General features: G+C 42.4%; 1 protein-coding gene across 2 annotated transcripts; it reads left to right on the forward strand.

Moving 5' to 3' along the window:
- The first annotated feature begins 295 nt into the window (after positions 1–295).
- BNIP3 (BCL2 interacting protein 3) lies at positions 296–19,078 on the forward strand. 2 transcript variants are annotated; one of them, XM_053308656.1, is made up of 7 exons: positions 296–401; positions 502–852; positions 5,744–5,921; positions 11,594–11,678; positions 13,221–13,327; positions 13,675–13,824; positions 15,718–19,078. In XM_053308656.1, the coding sequence occupies exons 2-7, from the start codon at positions 807–809 to the stop codon at positions 15,767–15,769; spliced, it is 618 nt and encodes a 205-aa protein (XP_053164631.1). In that variant the 5' UTR covers positions 296–401; positions 502–806; the 3' UTR covers positions 15,770–19,078. The 2 variants fall into 2 exon arrangements, with proteins under 2 accessions (XP_053164631.1, XP_053164630.1); XM_053308655.1 differs by having other exon boundaries at positions 315–852.
- The last annotated feature ends 1,173 nt before the right edge of the window (positions 19,079–20,251 follow it).

The raw sequence follows: 20,251 nt of genomic DNA on the forward strand, positions 1-20,251 counted from the left end.
GCTTTGTCAGACGATCAAACCGGTAAACAAGTTGTTCAGCAAGCTTGCAGGTCTGAAGAGTTGCACGGGATAATGCTGTAACATGAGATCATAACTGTACATAAAGATTAACCAGGAGTGATGAGATTCTACTTACTGGGCTCTGAGCCTCACCCCACCCACCGTTCTCATCCAATCACTGGGAAGCTCAGCCATAGCCAGCGACCAATGCAAAGGAGTTTTTGTTTCCCCCCTCTCCAACCAATCAGGAGCATGCGAATAAAATGCACAGCTTTGTGGGCAGGGTCTCTCTCTTTGTTGATAATATAATTAGTCCTGCATTAGAGCGTTAAAGCAAGATCAGAGTATAAGATCACAGCAAGACTCTTCTGCAAAAAACTGTGCCTGCTATCGGAATCCTTGTAAGCAATCAAACCGCTGCTGATTGTTCCTGGAACAGTTACTTTTTTCGCTCTGCAGCAAACCACCCACACTGGTAGCTTTTTTGTTCTTTTTTTCCAGCTGCCCTCTGCAAACGCTACCAGGATAGAAGGAAGGGGCGTGGCGAAGACTATGTAGGCAACCAATCAGGACAGCGCCTTTTCTCCAGCCGTCACAATCCTTAGCAAACCATAGAACCTGCAGCCGCGACAACAATAACAATAACAGAGGGGTTCATTCCCTGGGGTCGATCAGCTGGGTGTGCGTGGCTGGAGTCAACGGCAGCAATAGACAGCAGCTGCTACTGTCAGCAGCGTCACAGGGACGGGAACTAACCCAGCAATCCAAAAGGGACTCAAAAATAGAAACGTTTCTTCCCAGAAGCAATGTCATCGAGTGCGGCGCCCGGGGGGCAAGAGGAGAATTTGCAAGGTAAAGAATCGTCTGGCTTTGTATCCAAACCAAACCAAACCAAAATGCTTAGGTAGATTCGGGATATATACTTAGTTCTTGGGCCTGGATTGGAGAGCTCCTTGTTGGTGCTACCCTTTCCTTTGGGCTGATCAGAAGCAGAACGGTGAAGAACTCAAGATCGCTTTGTTCTGAACCCCTGAGGTTTCCCCCCATTTGTAGTTATCATTCTTAAATATGTGGGGAAGTGTCACTGGTAGAATCTAAGTGGGGGGCGGGGGTTAAATTAGATCCGCGAATTAGATTTCCCTTATTAGAAGCATGAGCGATAATTCTGGGCCCTCTTTATTTTAATTAGACTTGTATATCTTTAATTATTAGAAAGATATGGATTTCCCTAACTTCCCTCTGACAAGATGACACTATTGACTAACAGCACCAGTATGGCAAGTATTGTTGTAAATGGTCTGTGTGACCCAATATTCAGCATACAGACCAGGCAGCTCTGTGACAGTTTTATCCTCCTTGTAAGATTCATTTCTTTTGCCATCTGTGCTCATTATTACACCTTTGCCTACATGACTCATCAACCCTGTTCTGAGGACTTGTGCAATATTTGTGGCTGTAAACCATGGCCTTTGGAAATTAGTGACACATGATGCTTGTTAAGAGCTGTTGCCACGAGATTTATAACCGATATTCACTGAAAAGCTTGAAGGTAGATTGCAGCAAAAAAGGGGAGTTTCTCCACTGGCTTTAATGAGAAGGAGACTGCATCCTATAATCAGACAAATAAATTACAGGGTCTCTTGAATTGTGGTTTTGTCAAGTATCACATCAGTTTCAATGCAGGTACCAATTTAGACTCCTTTTGTATTGTTAGATAAGGAAAGTGCTAACTTTCATTCAACCTGAAAGGCCTTCATCTGCCCAGCCCCTTGATCTTGCTAAATGGATGATTAATTTGATATTATATATTGAAGGTAAAGTGTGCTGTCAAGTCAATTTCGACTCCAGGCGCCCACGGAGCCCTGTGGTTTTCTTTGGTAGAATACAGGAGGGGGTTACCATTGCCTCCTCCCACACTATGAGATCATGCCTTTCAGCATCTCCCTATACTGCTGCTGCCCGATATAGTACCAACGGGGATTCAAACAAGCAACCTTCTGCTTGTTAGTCAAGCATTTCCCCATTTCGCCACTTAAGCTATACATTAAATATATTTAATAATATTTATATTCCACCTTTTAAATTCAAAAATCCACAAAGCATCTCACAATGTTATTAAAACCACAATGCAGTCTAAAAACAGTAAAACTAATCAAAAGAGCAACTGAAACTAGGAGAAAATGAGAAAACCACCAGGAGAGAAATGGGGATGGGGCCCTAGTTCAATGGTAGAGCATCTGCTTTGCATGCAGAAGGTCCCAGGTTCAGTCCCTGGCATCTCCAGGTAGGGCTGGGAAAGACTCCTGCCTGAAACCTTGGAAAGGTGCTGCCAGTCAGTGTTGGCAATACTGAGCTAGATGGACCAAGGGCCTGACTTGGTATAAGGCAGCTTCCTATATTTCCCTGAAATGCAATCACAGCTTAACACAAGAAACCCCCAGCAGCCTTTGGAACAGCAGTTGCTTAAAAGGAAAAGAGCAAGGCATACTTCCCTAGTAAGTGTGTTCCAAATCGTTGGTGCCACCATTGAGAAGGCCCTGTCCTGAGAAGCTACCAATGTACTTTTAATGCTGGGGGCATCCAAAGCACAGCTTCCATTGAAGATCTTAATGGGTGGGTAGGTTCATTTAGCCTTCACAGTTGAAAATGCACTTAAAGCTACTATTATAATTGGATTAGTTCATTGTATCTTAGCAGTCTCTAGAGCAGGGCTGCTCAACTTTGGCACTGATGCAGATGTTGGCCTACAATTCCCGTAATCCTTGACTATTGAGTGCTGTATTTGCGGATTATGGGAGTTGTAGTGCAAACACAGCTGGGAGGATAAATTTGAGCAGGCCTGCTCTAGAGCATGCAATACATCCAAATGTAGAAAATGGAAACCTTCCAGTGTATACTGGTGTGGTCTTGACATCATTGCTTGCATAGCTATAGTTTGGACTCCCATTCCATCCATGATAGCCAATGCAACCAATGCATGTTCTCCAAAAAAAAGTTTAAGGGAAGTTAAGCAGAGGTGGCTTTAGTTTGCTCTTACATTTATTTATTTTTAAAATGTAAACTGCCCTGAGCCATTTTTGGAAGGGCGGCATAGAAATCAAATAAATAAATAATAAATAAATAAATGTGGAACTTGCAGAATGTGCGCTGTCTAGTATTCTTACGCCATATACCACAATTTAGAGATGTACAGACTTCTATCATGCATACATTTGTTTAGCTTTGTATTTTAATCTATGAGCTAGAAAAGGAGAATTTCTGCTGCATGTTAGTTGTATTTGGGGAACTACAATGATATGATACAAAAGATGTACACAACTAGCTTTAATTGTAAGTTCTGTATCCAACTTAACTTCCAACTTAACTTTTCTCGGATTAGCTTTTCTTCTTCTAGCAAGGCTCCTGTGCCTATAGCAGCTGATCATCTGGCAGAAATTTGACTTATGAAAGCTTGACCTGTGAAATGGATGCCAAATATGCAGCTGTCAAAAGTGTAGGAGCCCTGCTAGAGGGGTTAAGTAAAGCTTGAGATCTTATTTTAATGCCTCGTGAATGAGAAGTGCTGATGCCCTCTGTAACTCCCGTTTGGTTGTTTTGTAAGAGGATATTTCACAACTCCAAAGAGATGGCTTACTTTTCCAAGTCAGAGAGAGTTGTTTGTTCAGGAGATGTTATGTATTAGTAAGTAAAATATATAATATGTACACTATTTATATCTTGAAGCTGGAAACTAAGATGCTAGGGGGGCTGATTATCACATGGCTTGCTCTCAATATAGCTTGCTTTTCTCTCTTTTTCTCTCCACTTCCTACTTACCCTTCTCTTTCATTCTGCTGCTAAGCATCCTGGGAATTGTAGTCCCCATAGCCAGGCCTCAGAAAAGGCTGAACAGAACAGACTTGAAAAAACACAGATTGGATCAGAAGTCTGCACCTAAATGGATGTCTTGAAACTAGCAAATGGCCTTGCATAATAAAACATATATAATAACAATAATTAATTGCTTTCCCCCAATGTCATTTCAGAATTCTGAAAAATAAGATCAGCATTTAGTGATGTCACTTCTTTTACAGAAATAAAACAGTTCATTTGCCTTTCAGTGTTGTTAAATTTAAAGGTGCCTGTTGCATAGCTCTGAGGTCAAGCTAAGGGCAAAACCTTGACATGGTTGCATAATGAATATTCCATCAAGTTCCAACATGTTCTACGTGTTCTTTTTCAGACTAAACTATATTCCTCATGCCAAGCTGCTTATTCTGCCACCAATATTTACGAATTACTGTGGCATTTTTAAAAAATGTAAAAAGCAAACCAGGATTCATGGGCTTATATGATGCTCGGTGCTACAGAGATGTTAGGCAGCCTCAATGCTGCTCAGAAGCAGTTTTCCCGATTTGCTGCAGTCGGGAGGACTCTTTCGGAACAGTGTTTGCTGCACATCATATAAAAACATTTTTGTTTAAATCAAACAAAAACCACAAACTAACCAAGGAAACAAAATGCTTATTGAATTACTTTCCCACTCTGCCATCCCTTTCTTGTTGAAAATGTTGGATGTTTCGCTGTGTGGCTGAGCTGGACCACTTCCCCCTGCTGTGCTGTTCTGGAAATGAAGGACTCAAGATAGGCGGCAGCATAGAGGTGGACTGCATCTTTTGCTGAAACGAATGGGACAAACCAGGTGTGTGTGTGTGCGCGCACATCCTGTTGTTTCAGTGGATTTCTTCCACTTCATAAGTTTGCTCTGCTCTTTATTCCTATCCACCTGCTTTCAACTTCAACTCAGAGAATGTTTGGATGGATTTCAGAACTGGCATACATCTGGCACATTTTCAGTTCCTGTCTCTTAAAAAAATTGTATAGGTCACTGTTTGGCATCAGCTGTAGGGTAATACAACAGAAATGTGCTGCTGTAGAAATAAGATTGTGACAGGGGGGAAACACTGAATAGGGATGATGCTGTAAACATCCCTGTATAAGACCACTTCACATATTAGAAAATAAAGTTATATGTCAGGTCGTCATGCTTTAAAACAGGGCTGCACAACTTCAGCCCTCCTGCTGTTGCTGGACTACAGTTCCCATAATCCATGACTAATAGTCAGGGATCACCACCACTGTGGCTGGTGATGATGGGAGTTGTAGTCCAACAACAAGTGGAGGGATAAAGCTGTGCAGCCCTGCTTTGAAACTTGCTTGAGCTTCTTTTGTACATAGAAGTGCCATGGAGGATTTTCTTTTCCCAGGGGGGAATTTCGAGGAATGTATGAAGTGGACCAAACTGTCATGGTCTTTGCCTTATAATGCTGGTGATGACTTTAGTATTTATTTTATTTTATTATCAAATTTGTACACTGCCCCAAACTTTCATCTCTGGGCAGTCAACAATAGCATAAAACTGGTTAAAAACATATGCAAAAAGTTAAAACAATTTAACAATTTAAAAAATAAACCAGAGATTAAAACCCCCCAGATTTAGGAAGCTAGTTGAGCTATTTCCATGAGATGGCAGAGGCGTAGTGCCTGTGCACTGGTGATGCATAGCATCATTTCTGTATCCTGTATCAGAGCGGAATTTTATTAATAACCTATAACCATCTGTTGACTCTGTTCACATCTTGGAACACACAAAAAGGAGACTGCTAAGCCAGGCATGAAAGCAAAATGTCAGCAAATGCAAGTCTGTGGCATCTTAATATATAGCTTTCTTGTCTTTTCTCCTTTGTAAACCTTTGCCAAGCAGGTTCTTGGGTGGAACTTCACTTCAGCAGCAATGGAAATGGCAGCCCTGCCCAGCCTGCAAGCCAGGAACAAGCTCCAGCTTCTATTTCTATTTACAACGGTGACATGGAGAAAATTCTCCTAGATGCCCAGCATGAGTCTGGAAGAAGTAGTTCACGAGAGAGCTCACACTGTGACAGGTAATCCTAGCAGACATGGGCAGGTGTTCTTAAAGGGGATGTCCCCTTTTTTATACTATTAGAGTTTGACAAGTAAGATGATGCAATTAGCTCTGTTGGAGTCAGTGGCCTCTTTTGTTCAGAGCCAATGTCAGCTTGCCCTCACCCAAGTCTCATCCCTACTGCATTCCAGATATTTATTTGAACTAGGTTGGAATTGGTGGTAGAGGTGAGCAAAGCTCTCTCTAGGTCCACCCCTTCCTAATAAGAACGACTGCAAGTGAAATAGTCTGGGAGCACTCAGTATTGTAGCATTGCTCATACTTAAGCAGGGACAGGACATAGGAAACTGCCCTCTACTGAGTCAGACCATTGGTTTATTTAGCTTAGTATTGTCTACTCAGACTCTCAGTGGCTTTCCAGAATTTCAGGCAGAAGCTTTTCTCAGTCTTCCCAGGAGATGCCAGGGATTGGACCTGGGACCTTCAGCAGGCTTAGTAGATGCTCTGACCTATGGCTTAGTAGATGCTCTGACCTATGGCTCCATCCTGTGAATGGAGTTGGGTTCTGAAGAAACCACTTGGGCCATAATTCTTAACTAAGACATTTTATTTAAAATGAGAAAAATCTAGCGGGATTACATGTCTGCTTTGAATGGAGGGAGGTGTCTGTGAGTCTTTGCCTATGAGGTTGTGCACATGACCTTGCTGGGGAGGGCAGGTGGGTTGTGTGGGAAGGCAGAAGCTCGCCCTTCCCTCCACCGCCCTTCCCTCTGCCACACCACACACCCACATGAGTGGCGGTGCAGTGGAGGGAGATGCTGAGAGCAGGAAAACTTCCCCTCTCCCACATCCCAGGGTGCCCCAAGGCATGAGCGTGGCAGCTGCTCTCATTAGAGCTGCCCCCTCACTTGCTGCTGGAAATGCAGTCAGCCCTGGCTCGCTGCCGAGTGGGGAGCCATTTAATATAGCAGCAGTTGCCCAGATTGCCAGTCGAGGTGAAGCAAACCATAGCTAAACGCCGAGTTAAAAACCTGGGGTTGGCGCTGGGGCAGCGCCCGGATCGAGATCGATCCCACTGCTTCACACGCGCAGCCTAGCCCAGGCTGGACTTCCCTAACCTGGGTTAGGCTGCGCATGTGAATACCCTTTATATGACACAAAGCAGGTCTATAGAGAATCCATTTACATATGAAGCCCTCCACATTCCCCTCCATCATTGCAATTTCCAGCACATTCCTCCCCTCCATAAGTGTTCCCTGTAACAGGGATTCTCAGACCCAGATGCAGTTAACTACAACTCCCATCATCCCAAGCTGCAGTGGTGTTTGGCTGGGGATAATGGGAGTTGTAGTCAGCAACATCTGGGAATCCCTGTAAAAAGGAACAACCGCCCCCCCGCCTGAAAGACATGGTAGCTGTGTAGGAAGCTGCCTTATACTGAATATACCTAGATGGTCCATCTAAGCTCAGTATTTTCTATTCTGTCTGGCAACTGCTCTCCAGGGTTGCAGGCAGAAGTCTTTTCCAGGCCTGCCTGGAGAAGCTAGGGAATGAACCAGAGGCAGTAAGTTTAGAGTGGGCTCTGGGACAACTAGTGAAGGTGGACCCCTTTGAAGAGGCAGGGAGGTGAGAATGAAGAGCATCTAGCTCAGTATTGTCTTCTCTGGCTGGCAGCAACTCTCCAGGGTTTCAGGCAGGGGACTTTCCCAGCCCCATCTGGAGCTTCCAAGGATTGAACTTGAGACCTTCTGCATGCAAAGCACATGCTCTACCATTGAGCTGTGGCCCCATCCTCATAGGATAATATGGGGATGGGGTAGACCAGTGTAGTCTCAGAGCCCTGTGTAAATGGCAGTAAACGTTCTAAAGGAAGAATATGGTATAAGTATGGACTATATTGTAACATGTTAACATATCGTGTGTTGGTGATAATGCCTCTGGCAGTGATTGGCTCAGCTGCAACAGGCAGATGGAAGGTCAAAAGGAACTTTAACTCTCATTGGCTTAGCTGTAGAGTTGCTCTTGACCCTTGATGGAGCTCCTCTGGGCCTAAACGAGGAGCAGAGCCAGTAAGGGGTGGGTGGTCACAGGAAAAAGGGGTATTAAAAAGCAGATTAGAAAAGGGAGTGCTCCGATGGAATAGGCGGAAGAAGATAGAGAAGAGCTGAGAGGGAAAGGAAACCTAAGAAGATGACTGGCAGAGAGAGGAATGCGTGGCCAGGAGCCTCAGAGGTGAGGAAGACTGAATGTCACATACCGACGGCGATGATGGCCCATCACATTTCTGGCTCTTGTAAATATATAACTGTATGCTAACATAATTTCACATACTGAAAAAAAATTCAGTGGTCTGACTGCCAGTTTGTACAGGAAGTTGGTGGGGTGTGAAACGGACATGCAGCAGAGAAGGTGATGGTGGAAAATCAGAAGTTGCTCACCCTTGCCCCCCATTGCTTTCCTAATCCCTTCTTGGCTCTTTCTCACTTTTCCATGGTAGGAAGGGAGGGTGGGATGGCATCCAGCCAAGAATTCTAAAAGAACCTCAAATACAAAATTGCTGATCTAGCAAAAATATGTAACTTGCCTCCTCAATCAGGCTCTGTACCAGAGGACTAGCTAATGGAAAGTAGCTAATGTAACTCAGATTTTCAAAAAGGGATCCAGAGGGGATCTGGGAAATTATAGGCTGGTTAGCTTCTGTGCCAGGTAAATTGATGGAAAGCATACTTAAGGACAAACTTGTTAAACACATAGAAGAAAAGGCCTTGCTGCGGGAGAACCAGCATGGTTTCTGCAAGGGCAGGTCTTACCTCCCTAAACTTTTGGAGTTTGTCAACAGGCATGTGGATAAAGGTGATCCTGTTAACATAGTATACTTGGACTTCCAAAAAGCTTTCCACAAAGTTCCCCACCAAAGGTTCTTGAGTAAACTTAGCAGACATGTGATAAGGGGACAGGTTCATGTGTGGATTGGTAACTGGTTGAAGGACTGGAAACAGAGGGTAGGAATAAATGGAGAGTTTTCACAATGGAGGGAAGTAAGACGTGGGGTCCCCCAGGGATCTGTACTGGGACCAGTGCTCTTTAACTTGTTCATAAATGATCTAGAAGTTGGGGTAAACAGCGAAGTGGCCAAATTTGCAGATGACACTAAACTATTTAGGGTAGTGGAATAACAGATTGTGAGGAGCTCCAAAAGGATCTCCAAACTGGGTGAGCTGGTGACAAAATGGCAAATGTGGTTCAATGTAAGCAAGTGTAAAGTGATTCACAATGAGGCAAAGAACCCCAATTTCACATATACACTGATGGGGATCTGAGCTGTCAATGACTGACCAGGAGAGAGATCTTGGGGTCATGGTGGACAGCTCATTGGAAGTGTCGACTCAGTGTGCAGCAGCTTTGAAAAAGGCCAATTCCATGCTAGGGATCATTAGGAAGAGGGTTGAAAATAAAAATGCTAATATTATAATGCCCTTATACAAATCTATGGTGCGGCCACATCTGGAGAATTGTGTATGACTTAAGAAGGACATTGTAGAACTGGGAAAAGTGCAGAAGAGGGTAACCAAAATGATCAGGCACCTGGAGCACCTTCTATATGAGGCAAGGCTACAACACTTGGAGCTTTAGTTTGGAAAAGAGGTAAATATGGGGAGACATGGTAGAGGTGTATAAAATTATGCTTGGAGTAGAGAGAGTGGACAGAGAGAAACTTTTCTCCCTCTCTCACAACACTAGGACCAGGGGTCATCCCATGAAACTGAAGGCCAGGAAATTTAGGACCAACAAAAGGAAGTACTTTTTCACACAACACATAATTAATTTATGGAATTCTCTGCCACGGGATGTGGTGATGGCCACTAGTTTGTATGGCTTTAAAAGGGGCTTAGACAAATTTATGGAGGTCTATCAATGGCTACTAGTCTGGTGGTTATAGGCCACCTCTAGCCTTAGAGGCAAGATGGCTCTGAATATCAGTTGCAGGGGAGCAACAGCAAGAGAGATGGCATGTCCTCACCTCTTGCCTGTGGGCTTCTCAGAGGCATGTGATGGGCCACTGTGTGATGCTGGAGTAGATAGGCCTTGCACCTGATCCAGCAGGGCTGTTCTTATGTTGTTCTGTTCTTATGAGGCAACTGGTTAGTTTGCCTCCATCTCCCCTTCCTCCTAGGCAACAACAAGAAAGGGAAGGAAGGAGAGTGGCCAGGAAGTGGTGTGTGAGTTGGGGATGGACTGGGCTCTTTCCCTCTCACTGTCAAAGCATGGGAACTGCTTTCCCGGCTGGCATGTGCTCCTCAGCCTCCATCACAATTTTTAGAAAACAAGTAAAAATGTGGCTCTTCACCCAGGCATTTATATGAGAGTACAGTCTTTACCGCTGCTGCTTTGTTTTGTATGTGTTATGTTTTATATAGGTTCTTAAACTTTTAAATAGATATATATATATATTTATATTTAAGAACTGTACTTTTTGTGTTTTAATTGTGTATTGTTTTAATTATATTGTAAACCACTTTGGGATTATTTTAATGACAAGCAGTATAGAAATAAAACAGTAAACAAACAAACTGAGCCTGGAAGAGGAGGAGCGGAAGCAGCAGCAGTGGCAAAGGGAGAGCATCTTGGATGGGCAAGTGAGCCAATCCCTCCACAGCCTCAGATGCTGCAGCAGCAGCAGCTGCTCCCAGGACCGCCCTCTTGATGACAATGTGAGTCTGAGCTGCCATTGGCAATCCTCTGCACCAGCTGCCATCCAGCATAGTCTCCCCACCCATTGTGAGTGTTGCAAAGTCCCCCCCCATTCAATTTTTATTTATTTTAACAATAATATTATTATCATTCATAACAAACAGAATAAACAAAACTGGACTTCCCGCACACCTCTCTTCGTGAAACATCAGCTATAAAATTTACCCTTGCTATATTAATAATTCAAAACATAAATTTAGACCCTTACAAACACAGTTAATCTACCCAACCTGCTTTAAAAAAAAATAAAAAAAAAATCCAAATCCTGCTGTAAGATCCATAGTAGGAAAATAATTTTTTAGATACAACAAAAATGGTTTCCAATCTTCTTTAAAACATTTTAAGTTTTGGTCTCTTATCAGTGTTGTAAGTTTTGCCATCTCCGCATATTCCAAATTTTTTATCAGCCAATCTTCTTTTGAAGGCAATGTGAGTGTTGCAAAGTTGAAGCAAGCTGGCAGCTTCCAAACATCTCAAGTGCCATTCATCTTAACATGGAGTGTCTTAGGTCGAGAAGTCCCTGTATTCCTGTTAGTCTTAAAATCAGAAATGAGCCAGATCCAACAAACATGGCTGTGCATGTCCCTCCAGAAGCAGCTTTGCATAGTAAACTGGATATTTCTGAAATGGGTAGAGGAACGAGGTCAACTGTTAAAGCATAGAAAGGTATTTTTATTATTACAACTACTAATTATTATTGTTGTTGTCATTATTGTTGTTGTCATAATACAGGAATTGCGCCTCCAAGCTTAGTGCTTGCTATTGATCTACCATTCTCTTCCTTGCATTGGGTAATGGGTAATGTGGCTACAGTTCTCACTCCTTGAGGTATTTCTTGCAGATTAGTCTAAAAGAGTAATGCTGTTGTCTGATATAGCAAGAACCTACAAGTTTTGTTCTCTAACTCTTTGATTAATGCTTGTATGTCTCTTCACAAAGCCCTCCTCGTTCCCAGACGCCTCAGGACATTCAGAGGGCTTCTGAAGTTGAGAGCCGTGGCAGCGGTGAAAAGAATAGCTCTCAGGTAAAAATGAACCGTTGATACCATTTCTCAGATCGTAAGGGCCTTTCCAGGAGATCAGTATGCCAAGAACAAATTCATACGATGTCTTCCCTCAAGGAAGCCCTTTGTTTCAGAGAGATCACATTCTCCTCAGTGCTTACAAAGCAAGATACTGTGTCTTGGAAGTGCTACTCTTTCCTTAATTAGAAAGCCCATTTAAATTTGGAATCCTATTTTGAATATATTGCATCCGTGTTCTAGGTACCTAGCTGTTAGTTCTTGTGCACTGCTCATGCCTGAAATGATGCCTGCCCCCTGTCTTCATGCTCCTGCCATATTGCAGCCCTTTTCAAAAGGTTTTTAAAAAACCACATACGTGAGCAAACACTCTGCTGCTGTACAGTTTAAATATTGAAACCCTTGGCATCCCACTACAATTACAGGATTGAGACTAGCATTACATAGTAAATGGAAAGTTATTTTGCTTTTCCACTTTAAGGGGGAAAAAAATCACCCAGATAAGTCCAAACCCATTCAAGAACTGCCTATGAAAACTTTTTTTAAAAAGTGGAATTCCATCAAAGGACTAAACATCTCAGTAATTTCACTCCTAGACTAACTTTAGTGATCACCATGCTGACCACACAAATGGCCACCGTGCATGCACGGCGGCCATGTGCATGTCGCAGCTGCGCACAGCCTTTTGGGAAGGACAGTGCTGTGACCAGAACAGCAGTGGGGCAGCAGAGGAGCAGGTAAGGAAAGCTATTGCTTGCCCCATGTGAGTCTGAGCTGGCAGCTCAGACTCACCCTAACCCCCACTGAAATGTTTTGGATGCGGCTGCCCAAATTGTTTTGGTGCCTCTCTGAGGCACCGAAACGATTTTGGCACATCCCTACCAGTGATCACTTTACATGTTGTACTCAGAGACTATATTGTTATCGTCATTGTCATTGTCATTGTCGTCATCATCATCATTATCATCATCAATACTCACAAAGTGGCTTTGGTAACACATAAAATGAAAATATTTTTCTCTGTCCCAAAGGGACTCACAACCCACCTACTGGATTTTCCTGTTGTAGGCACAACCTTAAGCAGAGTTCATGAACAGTTCTGAGAAATCGGGTCTAAAAGCCACTGGTCATGATCCAGAAGCTGAAACCTCTCAGTGTGTCCTAGGCTTTCCCAATACTGACTGACATTGTGACTAATGAAGCAAGTGCTGAGGATTGGTGATGTGTTTCCAAACTTGCAAGTGCTTCTGGAGTGCAAACACCACTTAGAAGTGTAAGCTCTGTGACATAACAGTGCATGGAGAAGTTGCACAATGGCTCCCATTTCAGCCTGGCAGAGCCTCCTTACATATGTGCTTTGTTCGTCAGGATGTATGGATGTTTGTCAGGATGTCAGCCACTATCTATATAGCATCTGAAATTCATAGGTCATGCTTTTGAAAATGGCAATGTGTCTTGTTTGAGTGCAGTTTGTTGATCATATTCAAGATGTATTTGGACTCTAGTAATGATTTGCATACTATCTGCTTTATATATATCCTTTAGTCTGAAGAAGATTTCCTGGAAAGGAGGAAAGAAGTGGAACGGCTTTTGCAGAAAAACCCAGATTGGATGTGGGATTGGTCCAGCAGACCTGAGAACATCCCTCCCAAGTGAGTAATCTTGTGGTGAACAATGCAGCAACAACCACAAATATTTATATACCACTTTTAAACAAAAGTTTCCAAAGCAATTTACATAGAGAAATAAGAAATAAGATGTACCCCTTTCCCCAAAGAGCTCAAAATCTAAAAAGAAACATAAGATAGACACCAGCAACTGTCACTGGAGGTACTGTGCTGGAGTGGATAGGGCCAGTTACTCTCTCCCTGCTCAATAAAGAGAATCACCACATTAAAAAGGTACCTCTTTGTCCAGTTAGCAGATGTGTTGATTACTGTTATTTATATAAAATGGATAACACATACTTAGCAATATGCTTTTTTTCCTCACAAACCAGGGAATTTCTGTTTAAACACCCTAAGCGTGCAGCTACCCTCAGCATGAGAAATACGAGTGTGATGAAGAAAGGGGGAATCTTTTCTGCAGAATTTTTAAAGGTTTTTCTACCATCTCTGCTGCTTTCTCATCTGCTTGCCATTGGATTAGGGTAAGGATTCCATCAGTCAGTCATAGAACTGTAGGGCCAGGAGTCTGTGTAACACACTGAGGAGGTAGGAGTCCCTCAGTTTCCAGCACACTAACAGATTAATCTCCTGTGTCAACCAGTTTGGTCTTGGTCAGTAACTTCACTTGCACAGTGGTAGTATCGTTTTCAATAAGGTGCCATGTGTCTTTCAGCCATACATGTGTTTCCAGGCTGTGCATGGGCTGTGTCATGTGTTTTCAGGCCATACATGTGTATGTGACTAAGCGTCTCATGGCACACATTGATAAGGAATGCACTTTCAGGCAACTGTTATTACAAATGTCCAAGCAATGTATATTATGCACCAATCTTTAACTTTTAGAGAGTTGTGCTACTACCAACTCTCCAGACTACCAACATTCCCATCTCCAAAATGTAGAACGATGAGAGAATGCTTCTCAATAGCTTCGCTTGTGCAATGGCAGTATTGTAGGAGCAGCAGCAAGTTATGCTGTAATGGATTAAAAAAAAATCTAATCAAGGCACAGAGGAAGAGATATGTACATGGAAGATCTAGGAACCCATGTCACCTCTTTGATTCAGTTTCAAATGGTTGACACCTGCAGGATAACTTGGAACGGTTCTGGTGAGAACTGCTTGTTGAGCTGTCACACACACGGCTTGCTTAAACATGGTTCCATGAACCAGATCTATAAGACTCGAGGAGCCATTTCAAAAGCCCTTCAGCTGATGTGAGAGTGCATGGCAGTGCTGACTCTTATGAAACCACAAAGGGTGAAGCGCTCCCTTTTGAAGTTATGCTAAAGGAAAAGAGACTCTGGATCCCATGAAGATGTAGAAATAGAAATGCTCCTGCAATATCAGAGTGTGCAGAACTACATATAGAGCTTCTAGGTGGAATGGCAGTGATTGAGTTCAAAGACATCTTTCTAGTGGCTACCTGGTATTGTTACTCCATTGAAAGTGGCTTTAGCAGGGGATTTCTCCCATAAGCAACACACCATAATATCAAATTGCACTTCTGGCGAGTGTGGTTTTTAATGAAGTTGTAGGCTCATTAAAGATCTGCAACTCACCACTAGTAGTACCTGTTTTTCTACATATTTGTGATGAAAACTTTAGGATTTTTTTTGCCAAATAAAGGTTACATACAGATTATTCCTTCTCTTATGTCCTTCACCCACACTGTTCACATGGAAGGTGAATACATTTTTTAATATACTGGGAAGTAAGTTCCTCTCAGTTCAGTGGGATTTACTTGCAGGTGTGCATACCTAGGACTGCTGTTTTTATTGCACATTGGCTCTCAGGCCTGAAGAGCTACAGAGGTGGATATGAGTCTAAGACAGAACCCAGTGTAACCGATCTCATCTGAAGCCTCACACACCTTCTTTAACACACCTTCTATACTTGGGTCCCCAGATGTCATTGGACTATAATTCCCATCATCTCTGTGGCTAAGGATGATGGGAATTGTAGTCCAACATCATCTGGGGAGCCAAGTCATAGAACCCCTAGCACATTGTGTGAAAGCAACAGGGTTTCATGCAGGATCCTCAGCTACTGAAAACAAGGGTCTAATGGAGATTAAAGCCTTGCAAGGCCACAGCTGTTACAGCCCAGACATGCCTATTTGTGCCAGAGAGGGAAAAGGAACCAAATTTTCCAATTCATAGCTGGCACTTTTCTTCCTGGGCATGTGGAGGCAAGGCTTCCTTACCATGGGCCATATGACAGATGGCTGTCGAGCCTAGATTACCTGCAATGTCAGATATATGCACCTACAGCCATTACAACAGAAACTGCATAGCCAATAATTGGAAGAGGAGAGGGCTCTGTACAGTCTTTTCCATTTAAACCCAGTACTCACTGGCTATTTCTTTTATGCCTAAGGATTTATATCGGAAGACGACTGACAACCACAGCTTCCAGCAGCTCATTGTAAGAAGGGGATGAATATCTGTCTCCTACAAAGACCGTGACAATATTAACCCAGGCATGCAAAATGGTGAACAAAAGGAACTTCTGAGTGTGAAACAGCTATGCGGTTACATATGTTCTGTCCTGTCAATGTTGTGCTCCTGGTTTAATTGTAGAGGGGAGGATGAAAAATCAAAGCCAAGCAACTCCCATATAGAACCCCTTTCCTCCCAGCTTGGCATAATCTAAAATATGCTAAGTGCTATTGAGGTATCTTTGAAAGAAATGAACTATGTAGAAGAAAATAATGTAATGTTCATATACTGAAGGTTATGTAGCAAGGAATGTCATTTGTACTGTTCTTTTTTTAATTTTGTAATGCCATCATTAGGGTTGCTCTTGGTACCAGCTTACTGTGTAGAGGAAAGATTGGGTCAAGAGTATTGTAGCCTTATATTTCTAAGTCTCTCTTTACTTGATTTGAAGTGATGATTAATTTGCTTTAAGATTTAACTGGTGGCGCAGTGGTAAAACTGCTGCCCTGTAACCAGAAGGTTACAAGTTCGATCCTGATGGAAGGTTGACTCAGCCTTCCATCCTTCCGAGGTCGGTAAAATGAGTACCCAGAATGTTGGGGGGCAATATGCTAAATCATTGTAAACCGCTTAGAGAGCTTCCAGCTATAGAGCGGTATATAAATGTAAGTGCTATTGCTAAGTGCTATTGCTATTAACCATGACTTCTAAATACCCTTTATGTAGGTCTGTGTGTTTTTGAATTGGATCCTTATGTTTCAAATGAATCTTTTCACATAAAACTATTCAGAATGGTGTAAGTATGCATGACATCAGTGTAGTTAGTTTATACTAATGCTGAAACAAAGGTTGTCCTGATTTGGAACACTATTATTGTTTGCCCAGATTCAAATGAAAGTTTTCTGAACAGCCACAATGTTAAAAAAGAATGGTCTGAGGACAAATCTCTATCTAGTCTCTCTTGACATGCTCACCAATACAGCAAGATGGCAAAGGTTATCTCATGTTTTACCACTTTATCTGATCAGAGACATGATGAACATGGAGTTTTGTTAGTTTGTGGCTAAATAACCCGATAGGTCTATCCTCCACGATTATTAATTTTTTAGGTGCATATGCTAGAGGCCATTACTAGGAGACCAGTGCAGATTTCAATGGCAAGCCCATTTAACCTTCAGAAAACAAGATTTGATAAACTTATGACTGTTTGCAATGTAAATGATTTTGCATTGTGATGCTCGAGTCTCCGTGGTCCATGTTGTTTTTCTATGAATGTTAAACTCCAGCTGTATAATTTTACCATGGAGACTGCCTCACACAAGCCTAACCGTGTTTAATCATGAGTAAATCCAGTTCAATAGGATTTACCCCCCCCCCCAAGTTTGCACAGTATTTCAACCGTAACTATAGATGGAAGGCATTAAGGAATGTAATAGGTGTGCCTGCAATGTATTTTGTGTTTCAAGCTTGCAAAATGCTCAAAACATTTCATCAAAACAGTGGCCAAGCCTGCTGTTTTGACAGAAATACTCTAAATGGTTCGAGTGCCATTTTTTTCAGGTAGAGCTAGAATACCAATTGAGGTTGGCAGGAAGATCAGCCCTCCAAGGCAGGCCGATGCACCAAGTCCAGAACAGAGGCCTGGTCTACCCACCTCACGTGGTAGGTAGACCAGGCCTCTGCTCATGATACCATGTTAGCCCACCTCAGAGGACTGGCCTACCTGCTAACCCCAATTGGTAGACCAACTCTCACCAGAAAAAAATGGTGCTTGAAACAATTGGAACTCAAAATAGGATAGTGTTTTTTCAAGCTTGAAACAGGCTCTTTATTTTAAGGATAGACTATTTGTTCTAATCAATTTGCACATCTCTAGAATGTAGTTTTGCAGTATCTTCCTCCAAATCTACCTTTGAGTTTGGTAAGATCTTTTCTTTCTGTTGCTGTATATTTACTGGCTGACATCCTGACTAAAATTTCTTGAGGAAATCTCATTGAAATTAAAAGGACAAGTTAGAAATCCCATGAGCAGCTGCCACTGTCAAACAAGGCCTTTAGGCAAGTACTCCACAGATAGTCATATTTGACAGCAAAAACAACAATGAAACTTCTGCCCCATTTTTAACAGTATAAACCAGGCATGCTCAACTTTGCCCCTGCTGCAGATGTTGGCCTACCACTCCCATAATCCCTGGCTATTGGCCACTGTGGTTGGGGATTATGGGAGTTGTAGTCCATAAACAGCTGGGGGGCCAAAGTTAAGCAGGCCTGGTATAAATTAAGGAAGCCTGTTGTAGACCTAAGTTTTCCTCTTTCAAAACTGTTTTTGATGCTGTGAGAAACCAACCTCAAAGTATGTACCACTTCATTAAACAGCTTACAAATATCCCTGCTTTGGTTATCTGTGGGGAAACACTCATTACAGTGATAAAAATGTAGTGTAACAATTTCTGCATTTAGCCTTAAGTGACCTGAAATAACTGCTTCCCAGTTAGAAACAAAGGCAAAGTATTCTCTGGCATACACCTATATTAACCTTGTGTTCTTATAATAGGATCAGACTAAAATCAAGTATGCATTTCTCATTTCTTTTGGCCTTGTAATTTGACAAGCATGGATTTTCTTTGTGCTTGAATAACACTGAAATTAATATAGCTGTTACTGTGTACAGCAGTAGCAGTTCATAATAGCCTGTTGCGCAAACAGTTAGTATACTCTGAAATATCATAATTTAATAAAACTAGATGAGTCACTTGGAGTCGTTAATCACAGGCTTTGTTGTTATCTGATTGCAGTGGGGCTACATCTATAAAGATTGCCCCCATTCAGCTATTCCTTGCAAGTAGTGGGGGCTTCATCTTGCCTATGTAGCTTTCCTGCCTATAAGGACTTCTCCATTCACTTCAATGGAAAAACAGGCCCATGAATGCAAAAGGGAAGACAAGTGGAGATTTTCCCTGTTTGAGTGTAGAGACTGTAGAGCACCACATGGAGCTGGAGCATTCCACTTGCGAGGTTCTGCACAGGCGCATAACCCAACCCAGGCTTATGAATAGGCTACAGGTCTCATTAAAAGATCTGCAGATATAGGAGCTCAATAAATGCATTGATGCTTTCAGATTTCTGGGATAAAGCTGTGTGTTTCCTGGACTTTAGGGAAAAATTAAAGGCCATGGTTTCCTTACGTACAATCTTGAGTAGAGAAAGCATACCTAGAGAAAATTCTGCATATTTTAAACGGTTGTACCTATCTTTGAAATGCTAGTTCAGAACAAATAAAACTATCAATATTTTTGAAACTGCTTTTTCATCCATTAGCCATATGTGCAGGAGAACTACATACAAATCTCACATTTTTATGTGGTGGGAGGGAGTTTGTACGACCCTTTAAAAACTGTTAGAATAGTGTTTAGCAGCTGTCATGTTGAATAAATGGAAAACATATGGAACTTCATCTTGTGGCTGTTTACAAAGTTGACAACCTTTGAAGTATTTCTGATAAACACTGAATGCATATTGCAAGTTTATATTACTATACAAAACACAAAGCAAGTATGCCCCTTTGTTACTTTTTATTTACTATCAGAAGTGGAGAGATGTGCGAGGGAACATGAAACATAGGAAGCTGCTTTATACCAAGTCAGACCGCTGGTCCATTTAGCTCAGTATTGTCTATGCTGACTGGAAGCAGCTTTTCAAGGTTTCAGGCAGGAGTGTCTTCCAACCCTACCTGGAACTGCCCTGGATTGGAACCTGGGACCCTTGTGCATGAAAGCAGATGCTCTACCACTGAGCTGTGGCCCCATCCCATGAACTGAATTGACATTATGGGATTGTCCAAGAATGATTGATTCCTGAAGGGCCAATGGCAAGACTGGCTTTAAAAAGGGTGTGCGGCCTGGGGAGCATAAACAGCACTGTTTTCAACAGCAGGACAGAAATGGGGAAAAACCACACACATACTAAACCATCACTGCATCACTATTCTAAACATGTCCGTTGAAGAAGGGCAGAACTGTTTCTGAGAGCATGAAATCAGAAATGCAAAATATTTTGAGCAATGGCTACTGCTGCTCTTACCGTACCACTTTTCAGTAAAGAGTTCTTAAAGCCATTTACACAGAAAAAGAAATAGATGTTTCCCAATCCCCGAAGGGCTCACAAGTTAAGAAGAAACACAAGGTAGACACCTGCAACAGCCACTGATGGGTGCTGGGCTTAGGGATAGTTGCTCTCTTCTTGCTTAATGTAAAAAAACCACCACTTTGGAAGACAGCTTTTTGCCCAGTTAGCCAGGGTATAGCATCAAGGAAGGGTCCATGACCTTTTGTGTTGGTTCCTATCGTCAGGACAGCTCTTACTCTCTTGGCTCCATTGTTGCTTTTTACAGGTAGGGAAGTTATAACTGGAACTCCACATTTTTGAGGACCATCTTTCCCCCTCTGCCATGATCTCTCTCTATGTTAAGAAGC

Source organism: Hemicordylus capensis, chromosome 3 (assembly GCF_027244095.1).
Source record: "Hemicordylus capensis ecotype Gifberg chromosome 3, rHemCap1.1.pri, whole genome shotgun sequence".
Classification (NCBI taxonomy): Eukaryota; Metazoa; Chordata; class Lepidosauria; order Squamata; family Cordylidae; genus Hemicordylus; species Hemicordylus capensis.

What these genes read in the sequence shown, in the direction of transcription:
- BNIP3 (XM_053308656.1), top strand. Translation starts at nt 807, where the DNA reads ATGTCATCGAGTGCGGCGCCCGGGGGGCAAGAGGAGAATTTGCAAG. An exon ending in GAGAGCTCACACTGTGACAG is followed by an intron (nt 5,922 to 11,593) that starts GTAATCCTAGCA and finishes CTCTTCACAAAG; the next exon opens with CCCTCCTCGTTCCCAGACGC. An exon ending in CTGCTTGCCATTGGATTAGG is followed by an intron (nt 13,825 to 15,717) that starts GTAAGGATTCCA and finishes TTTATGCCTAAG; the next exon opens with GATTTATATCGGAAGACGAC.